At 38.4% G+C, this 18,757-nt stretch overlaps 1 protein-coding gene across 1 annotated transcript in view; it reads left to right on the top strand.

The window, feature by feature from the left end:
* The first annotated feature begins 13,996 nt into the window (after positions 1–13,996).
* m1ap (meiosis 1 associated protein) overlaps positions 13,997–18,757 on the top strand; it is an 86,628-nt gene continuing 81,867 nt past the window's right edge. Inside the window, exons 1-3 of the mRNA XM_026268720.1 lie at positions 13,997–14,100; positions 15,268–15,526; positions 15,667–15,849. Of these exons, the coding sequence (XP_026124505.1) occupies positions 15,275–15,526; positions 15,667–15,849 (435 nt within the window). The 5' untranslated portion in view covers positions 13,997–14,100; positions 15,268–15,274. The remainder of the gene's footprint in view (positions 14,101–15,267; positions 15,527–15,666; positions 15,850–18,757) is intronic.

Genomic DNA, 18,757 nt, shown 5'->3' with positions numbered 1-18,757 from the left:
CAATTGCCCATGTGTACATCTAAAATATGTAACCTTCAAGTAGTCTTAGTGTGCACATTCAGAGTTCCCGGCAGTACAGTATCATTTCCTTTCCACTGTTTTTACAGAGCGAAACAATTCGTCTTTGAGTGCTTCACATCCTGTTCCTGTTCTACCTGACCTAAGGCAACATCTCTGCTACCTGCTTCCTGTTCCTTGAACAGCAGTGGCGGTAACCAAGTGCAACCAAGAGAAATACATTGACTCAGCATTTACAACCTAATCAAATCAGGATGTTTCTGTCTCATCCAGTCATAATGCATATTCAACATATGTGTCCATTTAAGGTACCCCTAGATGCATCTCTTAAGCGCCTTTCACACTGCATGCTGGTCCCAGAAAATTTCTGTGTGATCGCAAACATGTCCCCCAATTAATTCCGGGATTGATCCTGGGTTGGGGACCTAGTAACATTGACGGGTTCAGTGACCAGAATGAGCTCTGTGTGAAAAAAAAGGCAGAACCAATGCCGTAAAGGGTGTGTCATAATGATGATGCATGTAATCATGCGACTCTTGTACCAGGTGTTTTGAATGCAGATCAATGTTCATGACTAAAAAAATATGTGCAAACTAATGAAGCAGAGATCAGTTAGATCCTCCCGCACTGAAGCTGAGATCGTTTGCCAGATTGAGTGAAAGTTAACGTGCCTAGCATTTTCAACTCGTACATTACACATGTCATTACAGAACCTTTACAGTTTGTGTGTGCAAGCACGGTCATATTCCGGGTAATTACTGGCAGTGTGAAGAGGTAAAATCTAGCGACCTGGGAACAACATTGTGTATTTTCTGGAATTGCAGTATGAAAGGGGCTTATGTATTTAATGCTAATTAATTTCTAAGAAGTTAGGATGTCTAAGAAGTTAAATTACATTTTTGGTCTCTCACTTGTCTGCACACACACAGAGTCACATTTCCTGTTGATCTTTTAGCACATCAAAATAACCAAATTATATTGATGATGCATTTAGACCATTTATAGAACACTCTTATTAGTAAAGCAAATAATACCAATAATAATATTTCCCTTACAGATAGAGACGGAGAGATATGTCCTTTCCATTCGAAAAGAGAACTCAGAAATTTTCATGAACACATTCTGTATATCTAGTTTGCATAATGTGCATTTCAAATGCACTTTGCATTGTATTTTGTACCTGCAGTGCATTCAGCACATGTCATGCCCTATTTCAGAACAGAAATTAGTCATTAACCATGCCCTGCTGCTCTCATTCTTCATACTTCAATCAGGAACACAGTTTGAACAAAAGAAGGACTTCAGAGGTCAGGTTCCCCAACCAACATTTTCTTATCTTCTCATGAAAAAAGCTGGTTGACTCCTCCGGGGACATGACAGATAAGGCTGTGAATTATAGAGAACATTAAAGCAACATTTTTTGCGAAGTAATTCAACAGTTGGATCCCACTGTTGTTGGATTTTTGCTTTTAAACAATGCATGCAAATTAAGATAAGAAAAGCACATTATAAACCACTGAACTGATGATGCAACTCTGTTTTTTAGCAGTATGGCTCTCCTAAGAGTAAAGAGGAAATCCAAAATAGTATTTCAGTGAATAAAAACAAATATAGTGCACGTCATGAGCAATGACTAGCACTTCCTGTGTCAACAGTGTCCCTTCCTGTCCAAAGTGGAGTTGGTCCGTATTGTGACTGGTTTGGGCCTGCTTAAAGGAACCAGGTTACTAGAAAAACATTTGTGGGGAAAAAAATAAAATAAAAAATAAATAAAAAAAAATCACACATGTCAGCTTCAGTGTGATAATTGTGGAAGTTCAAAGGCAGCATACTGCCTACGATGTTGATATTTGTAAGCATCAAAACAAACATGCCCATACCTTACCCCTATTTTGATATCTCCACCCCACAAGTGCGTACACAACCATGGCAACGACAATCGCAGAAAAAAAGTGAAGATGAAACACAACTTAAAGGGGTCCTATTATGATCTTTTACAAAGTCCTGATTTTGTTTTGGGGGGTGTTCTAAGACAGGCTCTATTTACATTATTACGACATCTCTCTCCCCAGTCTGGCATGAACTGTTCAAATAGCTCCTGTATCAAATGAAAGCCCGCCTTATGAAATATGAAATGTGCTGTGATTGGCTAGCTGGGCCAATGTGTGTTGTAATTGGCTCCACTCTGCACCTGGTTGGGAAATGTCATGCCCAAACCTAACCTCATAGTCCAATTCCCTCTCCTTAAGTTAGATCCACCTCTGGTTGGAAAGGAGGGGGGGGGGGGCGCGCTCTGTGAATACCCTAGGACATACAAAGGACAGTGGGCCACCAGAGCAGTATCCATTTGGGGGAACCATGGCGGCGCTGGAGACAAGGGAGGCCTTGGCGGTGCTGGAGACACGGGAGGCCTTGGCCCCAGACTTAGCCTCTATGGCTAGATCCATACTGCCCCCCCCCCCAAAAAAAACATAGCTCTCTTCTTGGGTGCTCTGGGGCTGGAGCTGACGCTGGGCTTAACGGGGGATCAGGAACCCCTCATGTGCTGAACTGAGGATCAGGAGCCCCTCCTGCGCTTAACAAGATCGGTAGCTCCTCCTAGGCATAACGGAAGATCGGGAGCTTCTCCTGGGCTTGCCTGGGGATCGGGAGCCCCTCTGGGGTTAACTGGGGATTGGTAGCCCATACTGGGGTTAACTCTGGAATGGGAGCAGATCCTGGGCTTAATTGGGGAACAGGAGCCTGCCTTAGACTTATCTCCGCAACAGTGATGCACCCATGGGTTGCTGCCACTGGAGGGCCGTCTTGAGGAGCAGGCACAGTGATTTCTAGGGTTTGGCACTGGAGTGAGTTTAGGAGAGGGTAGTGTATCTGGGCTGAGAACAGCAATAGAGCTGGTAGGAGATGGGTGGTCAGACCATTTGGCTGGTTATGTGGAGGTTGCTGGCAAGGGATGAGCTGGGGCAATTCGGAGGGACTGGATGAGGAACTTCTTTAATCTCGGAATTACAACCACTTAAATAAAAGGACATGACTTACCAGCTTGATCAGGGAAAAACTATACGTGTGAAGATCGCAGCTGATGATGTCATCATCCAGCCCCAGCGGAAAACAAACATCAAGAGCCAAATCTAACCAGCTCACCTAGTTGGAGAGGTCTAGGAACTCATCCATATACAGGTCCTTCTCAAAAAATTTGCATATTGTGAAAAAGTTCAGTATTTTCCATAATGTAATGATAAAAATTAAACTTTCATATATTTTAGATTCATTGCACACCAACTGAAATATTTCAGGTCTTTTATTGTTTTAAAATTTGATGATTTTGGCATACAGCTCATGAAAACCCAAAATTCCTATCTCAAAAAATTAGCATATCATGAAAAGGTACTCTAAACGAGCTATTAACCTAATCATCTGAATCAACTAATTAACTCTAAACACCTGCAAAAGATTCCTGAGGCTTTTAAAAACTCCCAGTCTGGTTAATCAAAACCGCAATCATGGGTAAGACTGCCGACCTGACTGCTGTCCAGAAGGCCATCATTGACACCCTCAAGCGAGAGGGTAAGACACAGAAATACATTTCTGAACGAATAGGCTGTTCCCAGAGTGCTGTATCAAGTCACCTCAGTGGGAAGTCCGTGGGAAGGAAAAAGTGTGGCAAAAAACCCTGCACAACGAGAAGAGGTGACCGGACCCTGAGGAAGATTGTGGAGAAGGACCGATTCCAGACCTTGGAGGACCTGCGAAAGCAGTGGACTGAGTCTGGAGTAGAAACATCCAGAGCCACCGTGCACAGGCGTGTGCAGGAAATGGGGTACAGAGAAGCAGCACTGGACTGTTGCTCAGTGGTCCAAAGTACTTTTTTCGGACGAAAGCAAATTTTGCATGTCATTCGGAAATCAAGGTGCCAGAGTCTGGAGGAAGACTGGGGAGAAGGAATTGCCAAAATGCCTGAAGTCCAGTGTCAAGTACCCACAGTCAGTGATGGTCTGGGGTGCCATGTCAGCTGCTGGTGTTGGTCCACTGTGTTTTATCAAGGGCAGGGTCAATGCAGCTAGCTATCAGGAGATTTTGGAGCACTTCATGCTTCCATCTGCTGAAAAGCTTTATGGAGATGAAGATTTAGTTTTTCAGCACGACCTGGCACCTGCTCACAGTGCCAAAACCACTGGTAAATGGTTTACTGACCATGGTATTACTGTGCTCAATTGGCCTGCCAACTCTCCTGACCTGAACCCTATAGAGAATCTGTGGGATATTGTGAAGAGAAAGTTGAGAGACGCAAGACCCAACACTCTGGATGAGCTTAAGGCCGCTATCGAAGCATCCTGGGCCTCCATAACACCTCAGCAGTGCCACAGGCTGATTGCCTCCATGCCACGCCTCATTGAAGCAGTCGTTTCTGCAAAAGGATTCCCGACCAAGTATTAAGTGCATAACTGAACATAATTATTTGAAGGTTGCCTTTTTTTTTTTATTAAAAACACTTTTCTTTTATTGGTCGGGTGAAATATGCTAATTTTTTTAGATGGGAATTTTGAGTTTTCATGAGCTGTATGCCAAAATCATCAGTATTAAAGCAATAAAAGACCTGAAATATTTCAGTTGGTGTAAAATATATGAAAGTTTAATTTTTATCATTACATTATGGAGAATAATGAACTATTTCACAATATGCTAATTTTTTTAGAAGGACCTGTACTTCTAAAACTTCCGACCACCCTGCCGCAGACACCACAGTCGGTCTTCAGCAATCAATTGTGTTTCAGTCCGCTGTTTTACCCACGTTGCTTGGAGAAGGAACCAGGAGATACAGGAGAATGTGGTAGTAGAATATTTAATTAAGTGCCCACGGTGATACAAACAGATAACTGACATTCAGATTACATGACATTTAACAGCAGACAGAGAACTGGGAACAGAGAACACTATTTAAAGACAGACACTGATGGGACATGGCTGGAACCAAATAAACTAAAACGGGGAACACCTGGAACTAATGGAACTGAAAACAGGAACTGGAAACATGACCAAATAAGGAAAACAGAAAATAAGACCAGAGTAAAACAAGGAAACTTAAGTCCACAACACTGACACTTAGAGCTGTTATTACACTGCATGAAAGGGAATTTTAAAAAAATCAACAATAGGCGCACTTTTTATATTTAAAAAAATGTGTTTGTGTGTGTGTGTGTGTGTGTATACATACAGTATATAGGAAATACAGGATATACAGGAAAAATCAGTTTTGTGAATTTAGTTTAGAGCATAAGGAAAATAATTTCAAATAAAACTTTAGAAAAAAAAACATATTTTATTCATGTGTTATGCTACTTCCTCTGCAGAGGTCACAACAGACTTTTTAAAATACAAACCCAATTCCAAAAAAGTTGGGACACTGTACAAATTGTGAATAAAAACAGAATGCAATGATGTGGAAGATTCAAATTTCAATATTTTATTCAGAATACAACATAGATGACATATCAAATGTTTAAACTGAGAAAATGTATCATTTAAGGGAAAAATAAGTTGATTTTACATTTCATGGCATCAACACATCTCAAAAAAGTTGGAACAAGGCCAGGTTTACCATTGTGTGGCATCCCCTCTTCTTTTTATAACAGTCTGCAAATGTCTGGGGACTGAGGAGACAAGTTGCTCAAGTTTAGGAATAGTGATGTTGTCCCATTCTTGTCTAATACAGCCTTCTAGTTGCTCAACTGTCTTAGGTCTTCTTTGTCGCATCTTTCTCTCTATGGTGCACCATATGTTTTATATGGGTGAAAGATCTGGACTGCAGGCTGGCCATTTCAATTCCCGGATCCCATTTCCCTCAAGCAACCCCATACCATCAGAGATGCAGGCTTCTGAACTGAGCACTGATAACAACTTGGGTTGTCCTTGTCCTCTTTAGTCCGGATGACATGGCATCCCAGTTTTTCAAAAAGAAATTCAATTTGTAACGTCTGACCACAGAACAGTTTTCAACTTTGCCACAGTCCATTTTAAATGAGCCTTGGCCCAGAGAAAATGTCTGAGCTTCTGGATCATGTTTAGATATGGCTCTTTTTTTGGCATTTAGAGTTTTAGCCGACAGCGGCAAATGGCACGGTGGATTGTGTTCATTGACAGTGTTTTCTGGAAGTATTCCTGAACCCATGTTGTGATTTCCATTACAGTAGCATTCCTGTAAGTGATGCAGTGCCGTCTAAGGACCCGAAGATCACGGGCATCCAGTATGGTTTTCTGGCCTTGACTCTTAGGCACAGAGATTGTTCCAGATTCTCTGAATCTTTGGATGATATCATGCACTGTAGATGATGATAACTTCAAAATCTTTGCAATTTTCTCTGAGAAACTCCTTTCTGATGTTGCTCCACTATTTTTTTGCCGCAGCATTGGGGGAACTGGTGATCCTCTGCCCATCTTGACTTCTAAAAGACAATGCCACTATGAGAGACTCTTTTCATACCCAATCATGTTGCCAATTTTGAATGAAATTCCAATTTTTTGAAATGTGTAGCTCTCATGAAATCCAAAATGAGCCAATATTTGGCATGGCATTTCAAAATGTCTCACTTTCAACATTTGATATGTTATCTATATCAAATTATGAATAAAATATAAGTTTATGAGATTATTTAATTATTTTACTCACAATTTGTACAGTGTCCCAACTTTTTTGGAATCGGAAAAACATGAAAAGGCAAAAATAGCGCAATTTCTGTTTTAATCAGACATCCATTTTTTATGTTTTTATCAAACTGTATATAAAGATGATTCTCAACTGTTATAAAAGATGTAACAGAATGATTTGATATACCATTTTACTTTAGCCAAAATGTGTGTAAAATGGCCATAAACAGGATTTCCCATTATAAACAATGTATCTATAAATGTATTTTTGGGGCAACATATAATGAAAAAAATAAGAGAAAAATGAGAGTAATCATTGGCAAGATTTTCATAATAATATATCATATTTCATATAGCAATATTCAAATACAATTTATTTCCCTATTAATTTGTTGTTTCTCCCAAAATGCCTAATAAACATGTTTTAAGTCCTGGTGTCCTCTACAGTGAACTTGATCATGAACATGAATATCAAAACAGAAAGTCATTTTTTTATTTGAAACCCCATAACATTTTTCTGAGATGTTGATTTATAACAAACAATTTGAGAACTAGTCAGATATAAATGAGCATCACAAAATATGATCATATTTCCATAAGAGTGTTAAATTTGATCACTAAATTAATGTTAGCCATTTTTAAGACCAAGGAAAGGGAGTAGTCATAGTGAAACTTCCAGTCATTTGGTATCTATGATGAGCCCTGAATGTGCTCTTTACAGGACATCCAGAATTTAAACTGTGACCTATGTGAGCTCTCAGAGAAATCAATAAAACTAATGGATAAAACTCCATTGCTGGTAGATAAGTGGATATATATATAACACATACATAAAATTTTGTGTATATATAATATGTATGTGCATATGTATGTATGCATGTATGTGTGTGTGTGTGTGAAGTCAACTGAATTTCATGACAGTTCAGTTCATTATCATTTATTATCATTATCAGAGTCAATTGTTCATTATATAAGTAAACATACCTGTAAAAATGACCAAACAATATTAATTCCAGTGCCTTCAATTAAATGAAAAACTTAGTTAGAAATCTATCTATCTATCTATCTATCTATCTATCTATCTATCTATCTATCTATCTATATTTATATATATATATATATATATATATATATATATATATATATATATATATATATATATATATATATATATCTATCTATCTATCTATCTATCTATCTATATTTATATATATATATATATATATATATATATATATATATATATATATATATATATATATATATATATATATATATATATATATATATATATATCATATACACACACACAAATATATGAAAACATGCTAATTCAGCATTTTAAGTACTAGGCATCTTTTTTCTCCATTTTTTTCACCTTTACTCACTGTCATTTATTACCATATGTGAGAAGATTACGACTCAAATCCAGCCCCCTCAAAATCATCTTTCATGCAAGACTTTTCAAAAGCTCTATTTGAGAGGAGTATTTCCATGACAACAGGACTGGATTAGGTTTTTAAAAAAAAATACTTGCACCAATTGCAATTGTGAAGACCCTTGATTCTCTCAAAGGCACTTGATGATTTCTGAGGGGAGTGAGCAGAGGGTGACTGAAAAAGAAACACAAAGGAAAACCGAAGCACTGCGATTCTGGGGGGGGGGGAATTGAGCACTGTATTTACATGTGTCTTTTTAAATGTGGTTTCCATTTAGACTTTCTATAAAAACAAAAACCTCAAAAGCTTTTGTCATACAGAATAATTTTTTATCGGAAAAGGTGAAAATGTTCCATTTTCCTTTCGGTTCTGCCTTCTCACCTCCATTCTCTAACAACATAATCAGGCAGCGTGCAACAGACTCATGAATAGGATAATGAGGGGAACCTGCTTAGCTTCCAAGTTAGTTGGCAGTCCTGTTAGTGCTTCCTTTCACACTATATAGAACCATTCAGTGCAACTGAGGATGTAACTGTCATCAGATATATATATTTTAAAATGCATGCAAACATAGGTACACACAATTCTATAGCTGGATGCTATATTCCATGTAAGAAAAACAGACATCCACCACACAATAGATACTTTAAGCAAAATGTAAGCATTATTTATTTATTTATTATTATTATAGAAGGAGAAAACTATTGGTGGATTATTCAGAATGGAAGAAATTCAAAATAACCATCAATTGGCCTCGGTCTGGGGCTCCACGCAAGATCTTGCCTCATGGGGTAAGAATGATGATGAGAAAAGTGAGGGATCAGTCCAGAACTAAATGGGAGTAGCTTGTTAATTATCTTAAAGCAGTTGGGACCACAGTCACCAAGCAAAACATTAGGTAACACGCTACGTCGCAATGGACTGAAATCCTGCAACGCCAGCAAGGTCCAGCTGCTCAAGAAGGCACATGTACAGGCCTGTTTAAAGTTTGCCAAAGAACATCTTAATTGAAGGCTTGAGACAAAGTGCTGTGGTTAGATGAGACCAAAACTGAGCTCTTTGGCATTAAGTCGACTTGCCGTGTTTGGAGGGAGAGAAATGCTGACTATGACCGCAAGATCACCATCCATGTGTTTTTGAAGAAATGTACGGAAAAATCAATTAAAGATGTAATCAAACAGACAATGAACACTATAAACATCAATTACTATATGATGAAATCAAACTTATAGCAACATTTGGTAGTTCTGTATGGTGTTTCAGTGTTGGCATCATCTGAGGTCCTCTGAGGGGTTGGCATCATCTATTCCCAGGCGTTCTGGATTCAGACTGAAGCTTGTGTAAATCCTAGTTGACAACAGAGAAACAAATAATTAGAGAAACAATAAAAGAAATAATTAGCATAGCTACTGTTCCGACCAAGTAAAATTAATTTGTTTAACCCAAGCTAAAGAATAGTAATGTGCATTTGATCAGATATAACTGCAGTTCAAGATTATGAAATGCTTTATTTGAATGCTTAGCCAAAGAAATGTGTCTTAAATTAAAAATTTTTAATAAACTTACAAAAAAAATTACAGACTCACAAAATCAGCAGGGGAGCAAATAAATATTTTCCCCACTGTACCTTTTAGGATCAAAAATATTATTATTATTATTATTATTTTGATCTGTGAGATAACAACATCAAAATTACTGTGAATCCACCGCAGACACCTGTACCCAGATAATACTTCTTTGGAAAGGCAATGACCTGTGCAATTACCCAGAAGGCCATGCAGTGGGCTAGAAAATAAGGTCAAGAACAGTAAATCTTAAACTGAAGTGTTAAGCATGACCGATTCGGAAATGAAAAATTGACTGTTTACTAATGTCTTCCAAATGTTTGCACGATTAATGAGGAAAGGTCACCCATTCAATTGATACATTAACGGCTAGTTTAAGATGTAAAGGAAACTGAACTTCTATAGTATTAATTAAAAATAAACTGACATTAGGAATCAATCTCTTGCTCTCCTTATGCATGTTAACACAATTCAGCACAATTCTTTGATTTCAGTTTAATAAGAAATAACTGAAGTCACAGAAAATCACTGTTTCCACAACTCACTTATATTACACTGCTCATTTATATCACATTCCTCACTTATATTACACTGTTTACTTAAATTACTCACTTATATTACACTGCTCCCTATTATCCATATGCATCATTGCTCCGTCGTGTTTGATGCATGATGCATGTCGGTGACACCTGTAGCCTATCCTTTTTCTCTGCTCATACCACGTCCTCGAAAATCCTCATTTATACGGCTTCCCACCCTTTGTACATACTTGTTTGATGTTTAAATCTGGTCTTGGTTGTCCTAATTCTTTAACTGGTAATTTATCTTTATTGCTACGACAAAAGAATGGTATTTCTTTCAATGACATGATAGAATTAATCTGCGCTGTGGTAACATTCGCCTTGATGTCGATCAAGTTCAGTTGGCAAAGGCATAGCTGTCCCTATCTCTATGTTTTTTTTTTTCACTTTTGATAAAGATATTAAAGTAGTTTTTCTAGTTGTTAAATTAAAAATTGTTTTTAAATATTATTGGATGTCACTGTTCCCACCAGTCGTTTCTCAAGTTAAGGTTATGCCAGTCGCCCTAATGGAGAAACCACCACTGGTACTGAGTAATAATTACTCAGGTTGGATTGGGGTTTGGTTTAGGCTTGCTTGCATTTAATTATGCAGAATTTATTGTTTCATGTAACGTGTAACAAGAACACCTTAAAATAAATTGTTTTCTCTGTATAGTATAAAACACTATATAAATAAAGGTGACTTGACTGAATGTGTAGATGGGACTTCATCTTGGGAATTACTGTTTTTGTTTTAGAACATTTATATTTTTATGTATATACAGGGGCCAAGCACAAAGGGTGCTTAGGCACCTATTGTGTTTGTTAAATTTCTTATTACTCTTCTGCTTCTTCATCTTCTTTTTTTCCATTCTTGAAGTCTATGGCAGCCATTACTTCAGGGAAATTTATTACATTTGGCACACACAGACAGTCTTAATATTAACCATAGCAAATTTGGTGTATGTATCAAACTCTCTAGCATCACCAATTGTCCAAATTTGCACTCATATTTCTGGTAAAAAAGCATCAATATAATAAAAAATACTGTCACTACACAGAAGAAGACCTAAGGAAGAGAGACAGGTAAGTAATATTTCCTTATATTTATAATATAGTCTGTCTACAGCTATGATAATGCATGAGATTCGGACTCTGGGAGGTCTGTGACAAAGTCGACTCCCATGTGGGACCTGGGCCGGCATGGTATGGGAAGTTGTACCAGTTCTCCTTGAGGCAGGTGATGGGGACACTTGATGGCACAGAATGAGCCTCCTTGGACTAAATTATCAACTTCTCTAGCCATATTGGGCCACCAGTAGTGGGTTTTGAGGAGCGAGAGGGTTTGCTGGCTGCCTGGATGTCCAGAGCCTGGAGAAGAGTGCAGTAGTGCAGTCCAGAAGAGTATTTCAGAGAGTGGATGGAACATAGGTTTTCCCTTCATTGAGTGACCAATGGATGAGGCCTACAATGATGGCTGGATGGAGAATGATCTCAGAGAATAGTGATCGTTCGGTGGATTGATGGAGACGCACAGGGTATTTAGTATTCACGTTTTAGTATTCTTGGTTCCTGGATGGTAGGTAACAGAACTGAAAACAGGGGAAGAACAGCGCCAACCTTCCCTGACGAGGATTTAAGCGCTCAGCCTGCCTAAGATACTCCATACTCAGAGGGAATGATGTGAGTTTCAGTGGGTTCAGGGTTCTCTATGGAGGTAGTACATATGGGAAGATGAGGTGGCAGTGGAGAAGTTTTGATGATGCAATTCTGGAAACAGTACTCACTCTTGTGAAAAACTTCATTGGTGGTCCAGTTAATAATGGGAGAATGTAGGGCTAACCACGGCGTCCCAGGATGATCTCCAGATCTTCAGAAAGCTAAAGGGACAATTAAATGGGTGGGGATTCTCTATCCATCAACATAAGAAACAACAAGCTTTTCTTTATGTAATAATTTATATAAATCTAGTAATTTGGTTGATGACCAAACAGATTTCAGATTATGAAGCTCATACTGAGCAAGAGATAAGCAAACACTTAGAATGTGAAAATTAAGAATGAAAATATAGGTAATAAAAAAAAAATTATCCCCTTTTATTATATTTTATCTTTCTTGTTTTATGAGAGTATAGTTTAAAAACTTAAAGAAACAGATCCACAAAAATTTTCAATTATTAAATTACCTATCTTATTGTTGAAAAATATCCTTAAAGTGAGATTATACTTTTCCTTGACATTTTACTTGCACTTAATAAGGAGGCAAGAAAATTAAGGAAAGAAAAACTGAAGTAAGCTGAACAAACTTATGCAAAATTTAAAGAGTATCTACTTGCTTTCAACTTTAGCTTAAAAACCATAATAGTTTTTTATTATTATTATTGCTTCACTTTTACCATGAAACATTCTTCTTTAATTATATATTGGTCCAATTTGAATATATTTTCACTAAAAAAAAAAAAAAAAAAAAAATCACTTCTGCCCATGATATTAAAAGTAATATCTGTAATAATAACGGTTGCATCAGAAATTAACATTAAAAATATCATGCAAATATATATATATATATATATATATATATATATATATATATATATATATATATATATATATATATATATATATATATCCATATCCAATATAACAAATATCATTCATTGGTTAAAGCCATGGGAATCGGAGTTCAGCTTTGGTGGGAATTAAAGAGAGGTTTCTGGAATGCTTCGTTAGAGGTTAAATTGTTTCAGGTAGCTGTTAACATGTTACAGTGACAAAGTAAGTCCCACAGTGCAAAACATCAAAACAAACTCCATGTTTAAACATCTTCTGTTGCCATTTCCTGCTAACTTGTGGACTACACTGTTTTGAGATGAAATGTCCCCAAGCATTCCAAAGCTTGGATTTCCATTTTGCCAATTTCTGCAACAACCTCACTACTGGGATTGAAGCCTCTGCCTGCTTTCCCTTATCTCCAATAAACAGACATGGGAGCTTCACGCTGATTCCTGCCTATAACGAGGAGGTGATGTGTCTTCATGTGTCAGTACTGATTTCACAAAACAGCCTTCAGCTAAAGCCTCTTAAGGCTTCAGTAAGTGAGTCTGCAACCATCCCTGTGCAAATCACTGATTTTATTCATGCAGGAAACTGAACAACAGCATAGATTAGATTTCATAATTTGACTTAGCCCCTTATACTTGGACATTGTGAAACAGCATCTGGGGAGTACACTCTTAAAAATAACGGTGCATCATGATGCCCTAGAAGAACCTTTTTGTCTAAATGGTTCCGTAAAAAACCTTTAACATCTGAAGAGCCTTCCTGTTTCACAAATGGTTCTTTGTGGTGAAAGGTTCTTCAGATAATAAAAAGGTAAAAAAGAGATGGTTCTTTAAAAATCTTTGACTGAATGGTTCTTTGTCGAACCAAAAATAGTTCTTCTAATCTATGGCCTTTTGAAGCACTTTTTTTAATAATCATAATCTTAATGTTACCCCAGTAAATTTAAAGAGAAAAGCAGAAAAAATATTATTATTATTTTGTAAATTGACCTCGGTAAATGTAAAGAGAAAGGGAATACAATATAATGTAATTATAATTATTATTATTATTTCACATTATACAATTATTTACATCTCCATGGGAAAATCGACTTTCAATTAACTGGTTTAAAATGTACGATTCACTCGAGAACTGGACCGATTCAGTCAGACCAATTTAAATTGATTCATTTACAAGATCCGATTCAATAGAGCCATTTGTTCACTTCATGAATGAATTTCATTCAACGTCGAGAGGGCAGTCAACGGTGGAAATGGATTAAGCTGTGCAGTTCTTTACTGGGTTATTCTGCGGTCTGTAACAAGTTTAAGGTAAATATAAAGAATTTGTAGTTAATTTAACCACTTCAAGTGTCAAAAAATAATACATATATTTATTACTCCGCCAATATTTTGGAGAATCCAATTAAGTTTTTGGAACTCAATCAAAGATAAGTTAACGTTACCCCAGTTTGCTCGAGATGTCAACTTCTACAATACACCCCTTAAAATAATGAATAAATAAACTTGTATTTAACTTCAACTCTATTTGTTATCTCCACACTGTAAACAAACGAAGTCCCGCTATTAAATTCACCTTCTGACAGAGAGAGCGCGTGAATACCCGTATCATACCATTAGCCTACTTCTAGTATCTATCTTAAGTAAACTATCTTAAGTGAATTACTGAAGAAACACCTGCTCCCCTCTTTCGTCATTCTTCCTCGATTTTCTCATCAGAACTATCTTCTGCTCATCTAGGGGCAACGAGTCTGTGGAGCTGTTTTTTAGAGCAGACAAAGTGTCTTTTGTTGCCTGTGTCGTGCTTAAGCGGCGGGAAAGGCCCGAGGCGCAGAATTTGTGCGCTCAAAGAGCTCTCTTGTCAAGTGGGATAGCATTGATGAGTCCTTAGATTGCAAAGAGCTGCTGCCTTATTTAACCAATTTGCCCCATCTGCCCCAGTTTGACCGACAATATCACTCTTGTGTTTTACAGCTTTGGAAAAATAACTTATAGGGAGTCTTTCTTCTTTTCCCAGAAGGACATTTCTTGGCCTTGTTGACCATGATTTAGCCTGATGTTCCTTCTTATGTTATTTTGGTAACATTACAAGACACTGTGTTCTTTTGAAATATTCACTGCATTACGGTATAAAATGACACTTTGTATTACAGATATCGGTAATCAATTTAAAGTAAGGGTTTCCAAACACTTCCTCCATCTGATCTCAGTTGTTAGTGATGGAAGGAAGGGGTATTGGTTTTGACTGAGCTACTCAGCTCTCTAACCTGTGCAAGTGATAAATGACTGATATTTTATCATCAAAAAACAACCACACAGACTGCGCATCACTGACAATGGATCTGGAAAAACAGTAAATAAGGCAATTAGTGAATGAATATTAGATTCCCTTTGTACCTTTACTGTGATATTTCTAGATTTTTATTTTATTTAGCTAGTAAAATTACATCCATGTTCATGTTCCTCTCTGTGTGTTAGGTGAACCATGAGTGCCAGAAACCGATCTTGCTCTTCGTCCATTCTCCCAGCATGCAGTTCATCATCTTTTACCCGACAGCCTTCTCGTGTGTTGATAGTAGATGCTTCGCCACCCTGGTGGTCAGAGACATGTACTATTCTGTGTCAGGCCATAGAGAATTTCTTTTTTCTTGCCAGCAGTCTGGCGGGACCTGCTCGTCTGCCACTGCTAAGCGTCTTTGCCATCAGTGTACAGCTGGAGTGTCTCTTACCCTTTGTGGTGAGGATAAGTATGAGTGTATTTACACTGATGTTTGACTAGGTGCTGTACAGTAGGTTGGTTTTTAATAGACAAATAAAAATATTTATCTCTCTTCTGATGTCTTCCTTTAACCTTTTCATTCTCATTCTCTTCACTAGCAAGTTAAGGGCAATTTGACACGTCTGCTGTCCTGTATAGAGGAGCTGCGTTCTCTGCCTCAAGAGGGCTGCATTCGGCAACGAGGTGCACTTCTTAAACAGGCAGTGCTGGACAGCCTGCAGCAGTTTAAACAATACATGTGTCATACAGCTCATGGGGACTTCAACAGCAACTGTGTGGAGGTGAGAATGTTCACAGCCTAAACTAAAAGTGCTTTCCATTCCTTACCTGGAAAGAAAATTATTTTGGCATGTTCACCAAAGGTATTTTTTTTTAATTAAAGCTGCATTCCGTAACTTTTTTGGGTTAAAAATGTTCCAAAATAAATATTAGAGCAAGTACATAACCAGCCACTGTTCAAGACTATCGCCTTACTTTAGCCCGATTTACAACAGTTAATTTAAAATAATGTTTTCTAATTTGAGTGGTAAGGGTAGGTTTTCTTGGGAAATTTGACAATGGAATTTCATCGTTGTCACATCTGTAAACGTAGAGAAGTTTTCCTTGCTACTAGGCTATCGCATGTGAGGATCCTGCAATGTGGTGGATTATTTAATTATAGCTTATTCCCACAGCAGCTGGAATAATTTAATGTCAAAAAATCATTTTGATGGTGGATTGTAATCAAGAAAGATTATATGAAACATGTTGATTAAATTAAATTATATTCCAGTTTTAAATGTGCTTCTGATTACAGATAGCCTGGGTTTACACAAGATGTGTATCTTAATTCAACCAGTTCGGTGGGAGCATAGTTTGCTTTTTGGGTTAAAATAATTTCTTAATATGAAATTCAAATGATGTGATAGATATTAGACTGTAGAGAAATTGAAATCTACATGCTAATACACACCATACTCATAGTCATACAATGATGATGTTGTTAACATTAATTATTAGAGAATAAAGTAATAACAATATGTCACGCTGTCTGGTCTCTGTTTCCCTGAGTCTCCACTAGTGGTCTCACTTCCCCATAGGCACCTCACCGTAGGCACTACAATTCCCACAAAGCCTTGTCCCTTCATCACAGTAATTGCACTCCTGTTAATTGCACTCAGGTGTCTTCACTTGTTAGTCATTATCCTCCCTATATTTACCAGTCCTTTTCTGTTTGTCTGGATGGAGTCCTTTCTTTTCGTCACCCAGTTTCCTCTTCTTCCAAGTTCTTGTTCCCGTTCCTTTTCCTGTTTATTTATTTGTTTGTTTGTTTGGATGGATTTTTGGTTTTGACCCCTGCTTGTTTGATTTCTCTTTGGATTACCCATTAAAACCCTACTGCTATTGGATCTCTCTTCTCCTGCGTTTTACCGGGTCTCCGATCGTAACAGAAGGACTCCATCAATGTCGAGATCCAGCGGTGTGGGACTTCATTCCCATTCCCCAGCCAGTATGGTGGAGCGGAGGGCGAAATATTTAAAATTAACCACCCTCCGCCAAGAGGGCAGTGAGGTGGGTGCCATGGCACAAATGTTCTGGTCCCTAGCTGAGGGGATGGGATATAATGATGCGGCCCTAAAGGACACTTTCAACACCCGGCTGGATGACCCGGTTCCTCGAATTGAAATGGAGCAGATGGACGCCTATAATTTCTGGGAGTTTGTATTTTATTTACAACATCGGTCTCCGTGGAATACCCCAGCCACACCTGTCTCACTTCTTGTCTCTGTTTCCCCATTTTACCTGGCCCTCCGTCCCTCCCCCTGGTCCTCCGCCACTCCACCTCCCTCCTGGTCTCTGTGTTCCTTGGTCTCTTCTTGGGTTCGGGTGGAGCATCTGGTAGCTGCTCCATGGAGGAGGGGGTAATGTCACGCTGTCTGGTCTGTTTCCCAAGGTCTCCACTTGTGGTCTCACTTCCCCATAGGCACCTCACTGTAGGCACTACAATTTCTACAAAGCCTTGTCCCTTCATCAGAGTAATTGCATTCCTGTTAATTGCACTCAGGTGTCTTCACTTGTTAGTCATTATCCTCCCTATATTTACCAGTCCCTTTCTGTTTGTCTGGATGTAGTCCTTTCATTCCGTCACCCAGTTCCTCGCCTTCCGAGTTTCCTCGTCTTCCGAGTTTCCTGTTCCAGTTCCTATTTCCTGTTCCTTCCCTGTTTGTTTGTTGTTTGGATGGATTTATGGTTTTGACCCCTGCCTGTTGGATTCTGATTTTGATTACCCATTAAATACCACACTGCGTTTGGATCTCTCGTCTCCTGTTTCTCTCTTGGTTCTAAATGTAACACAATAACAATAGTTTGCATGGTTTGATGTGATATGAGCTAATCGATCGTTAGATTAAATTAATATTGGAAGTGCGATTTATTGTAATCCTTTTTTCCTCAGTTGATCAGAACAAAACATGGCAGACTTGTTACTTACTTGTTCATATGACAATATATTGTGAAAATTCTTATTTAGGTGATATATTCCAAGACGTAGGCTAGAATCTGTGATTACTAAATACAGTGAATATCCACACTGGTCCGTTGACTGACAGCTACACATTCACTTCAAAACAGCTTTAAATATAGATGAATCTCATGAAGAAGTTACTGTATATTTGGTCACATTTTACAGCAAACATTAAGAACGAAAAATAAACCTACTAGTAGGACCCTTAAATTTTTTGTAATTGCGAAAGTGAAATTTAGATTTAATATATATCCATCCATCCATCCATCCATCATCTTCCGCTTGGCCAGGTCGCAGGGGCAACAGTCTAAGCAGAGACGCCCAGACTTCCCTCTCCCTAGCCACTTCTTCCAGCTCTTCCGGGGGGACCCCGAGGCATTCCCAGAGAGACATGGTCCCTCCAGCGTGTCCTAGGTCTTCCCTGGGGCCTCCTCCCAGTGAGACGTGCCTGGAACACCTCCCTGGGAAGGCGTCCAGGAGGTATCCGAAATAGATGCCAGAGCCACTGGCTCTCACATCCTCTCGATGTGGAGGAGCAACGGCTCTACTCTGAGCTCCTCCGGAGTGACGAGCTTCTCACCCTATCTCTAGACGGAGAAAGCTCATTTCGGCCGGCTGTATCCTGGGATCTTGTCCTTTCGGTCATGACCCACAACTCATGACCATAGGTGAGAGTAGGAACGTGG

Source organism: Carassius auratus, chromosome 7 (genome assembly GCF_003368295.1).
Source record: "Carassius auratus strain Wakin chromosome 7, ASM336829v1, whole genome shotgun sequence".
Taxonomy (NCBI): domain Eukaryota; kingdom Metazoa; phylum Chordata; class Actinopteri; order Cypriniformes; family Cyprinidae; genus Carassius; species Carassius auratus.
This window is presented reverse-complemented; position numbering and strand designations above follow the sequence as displayed.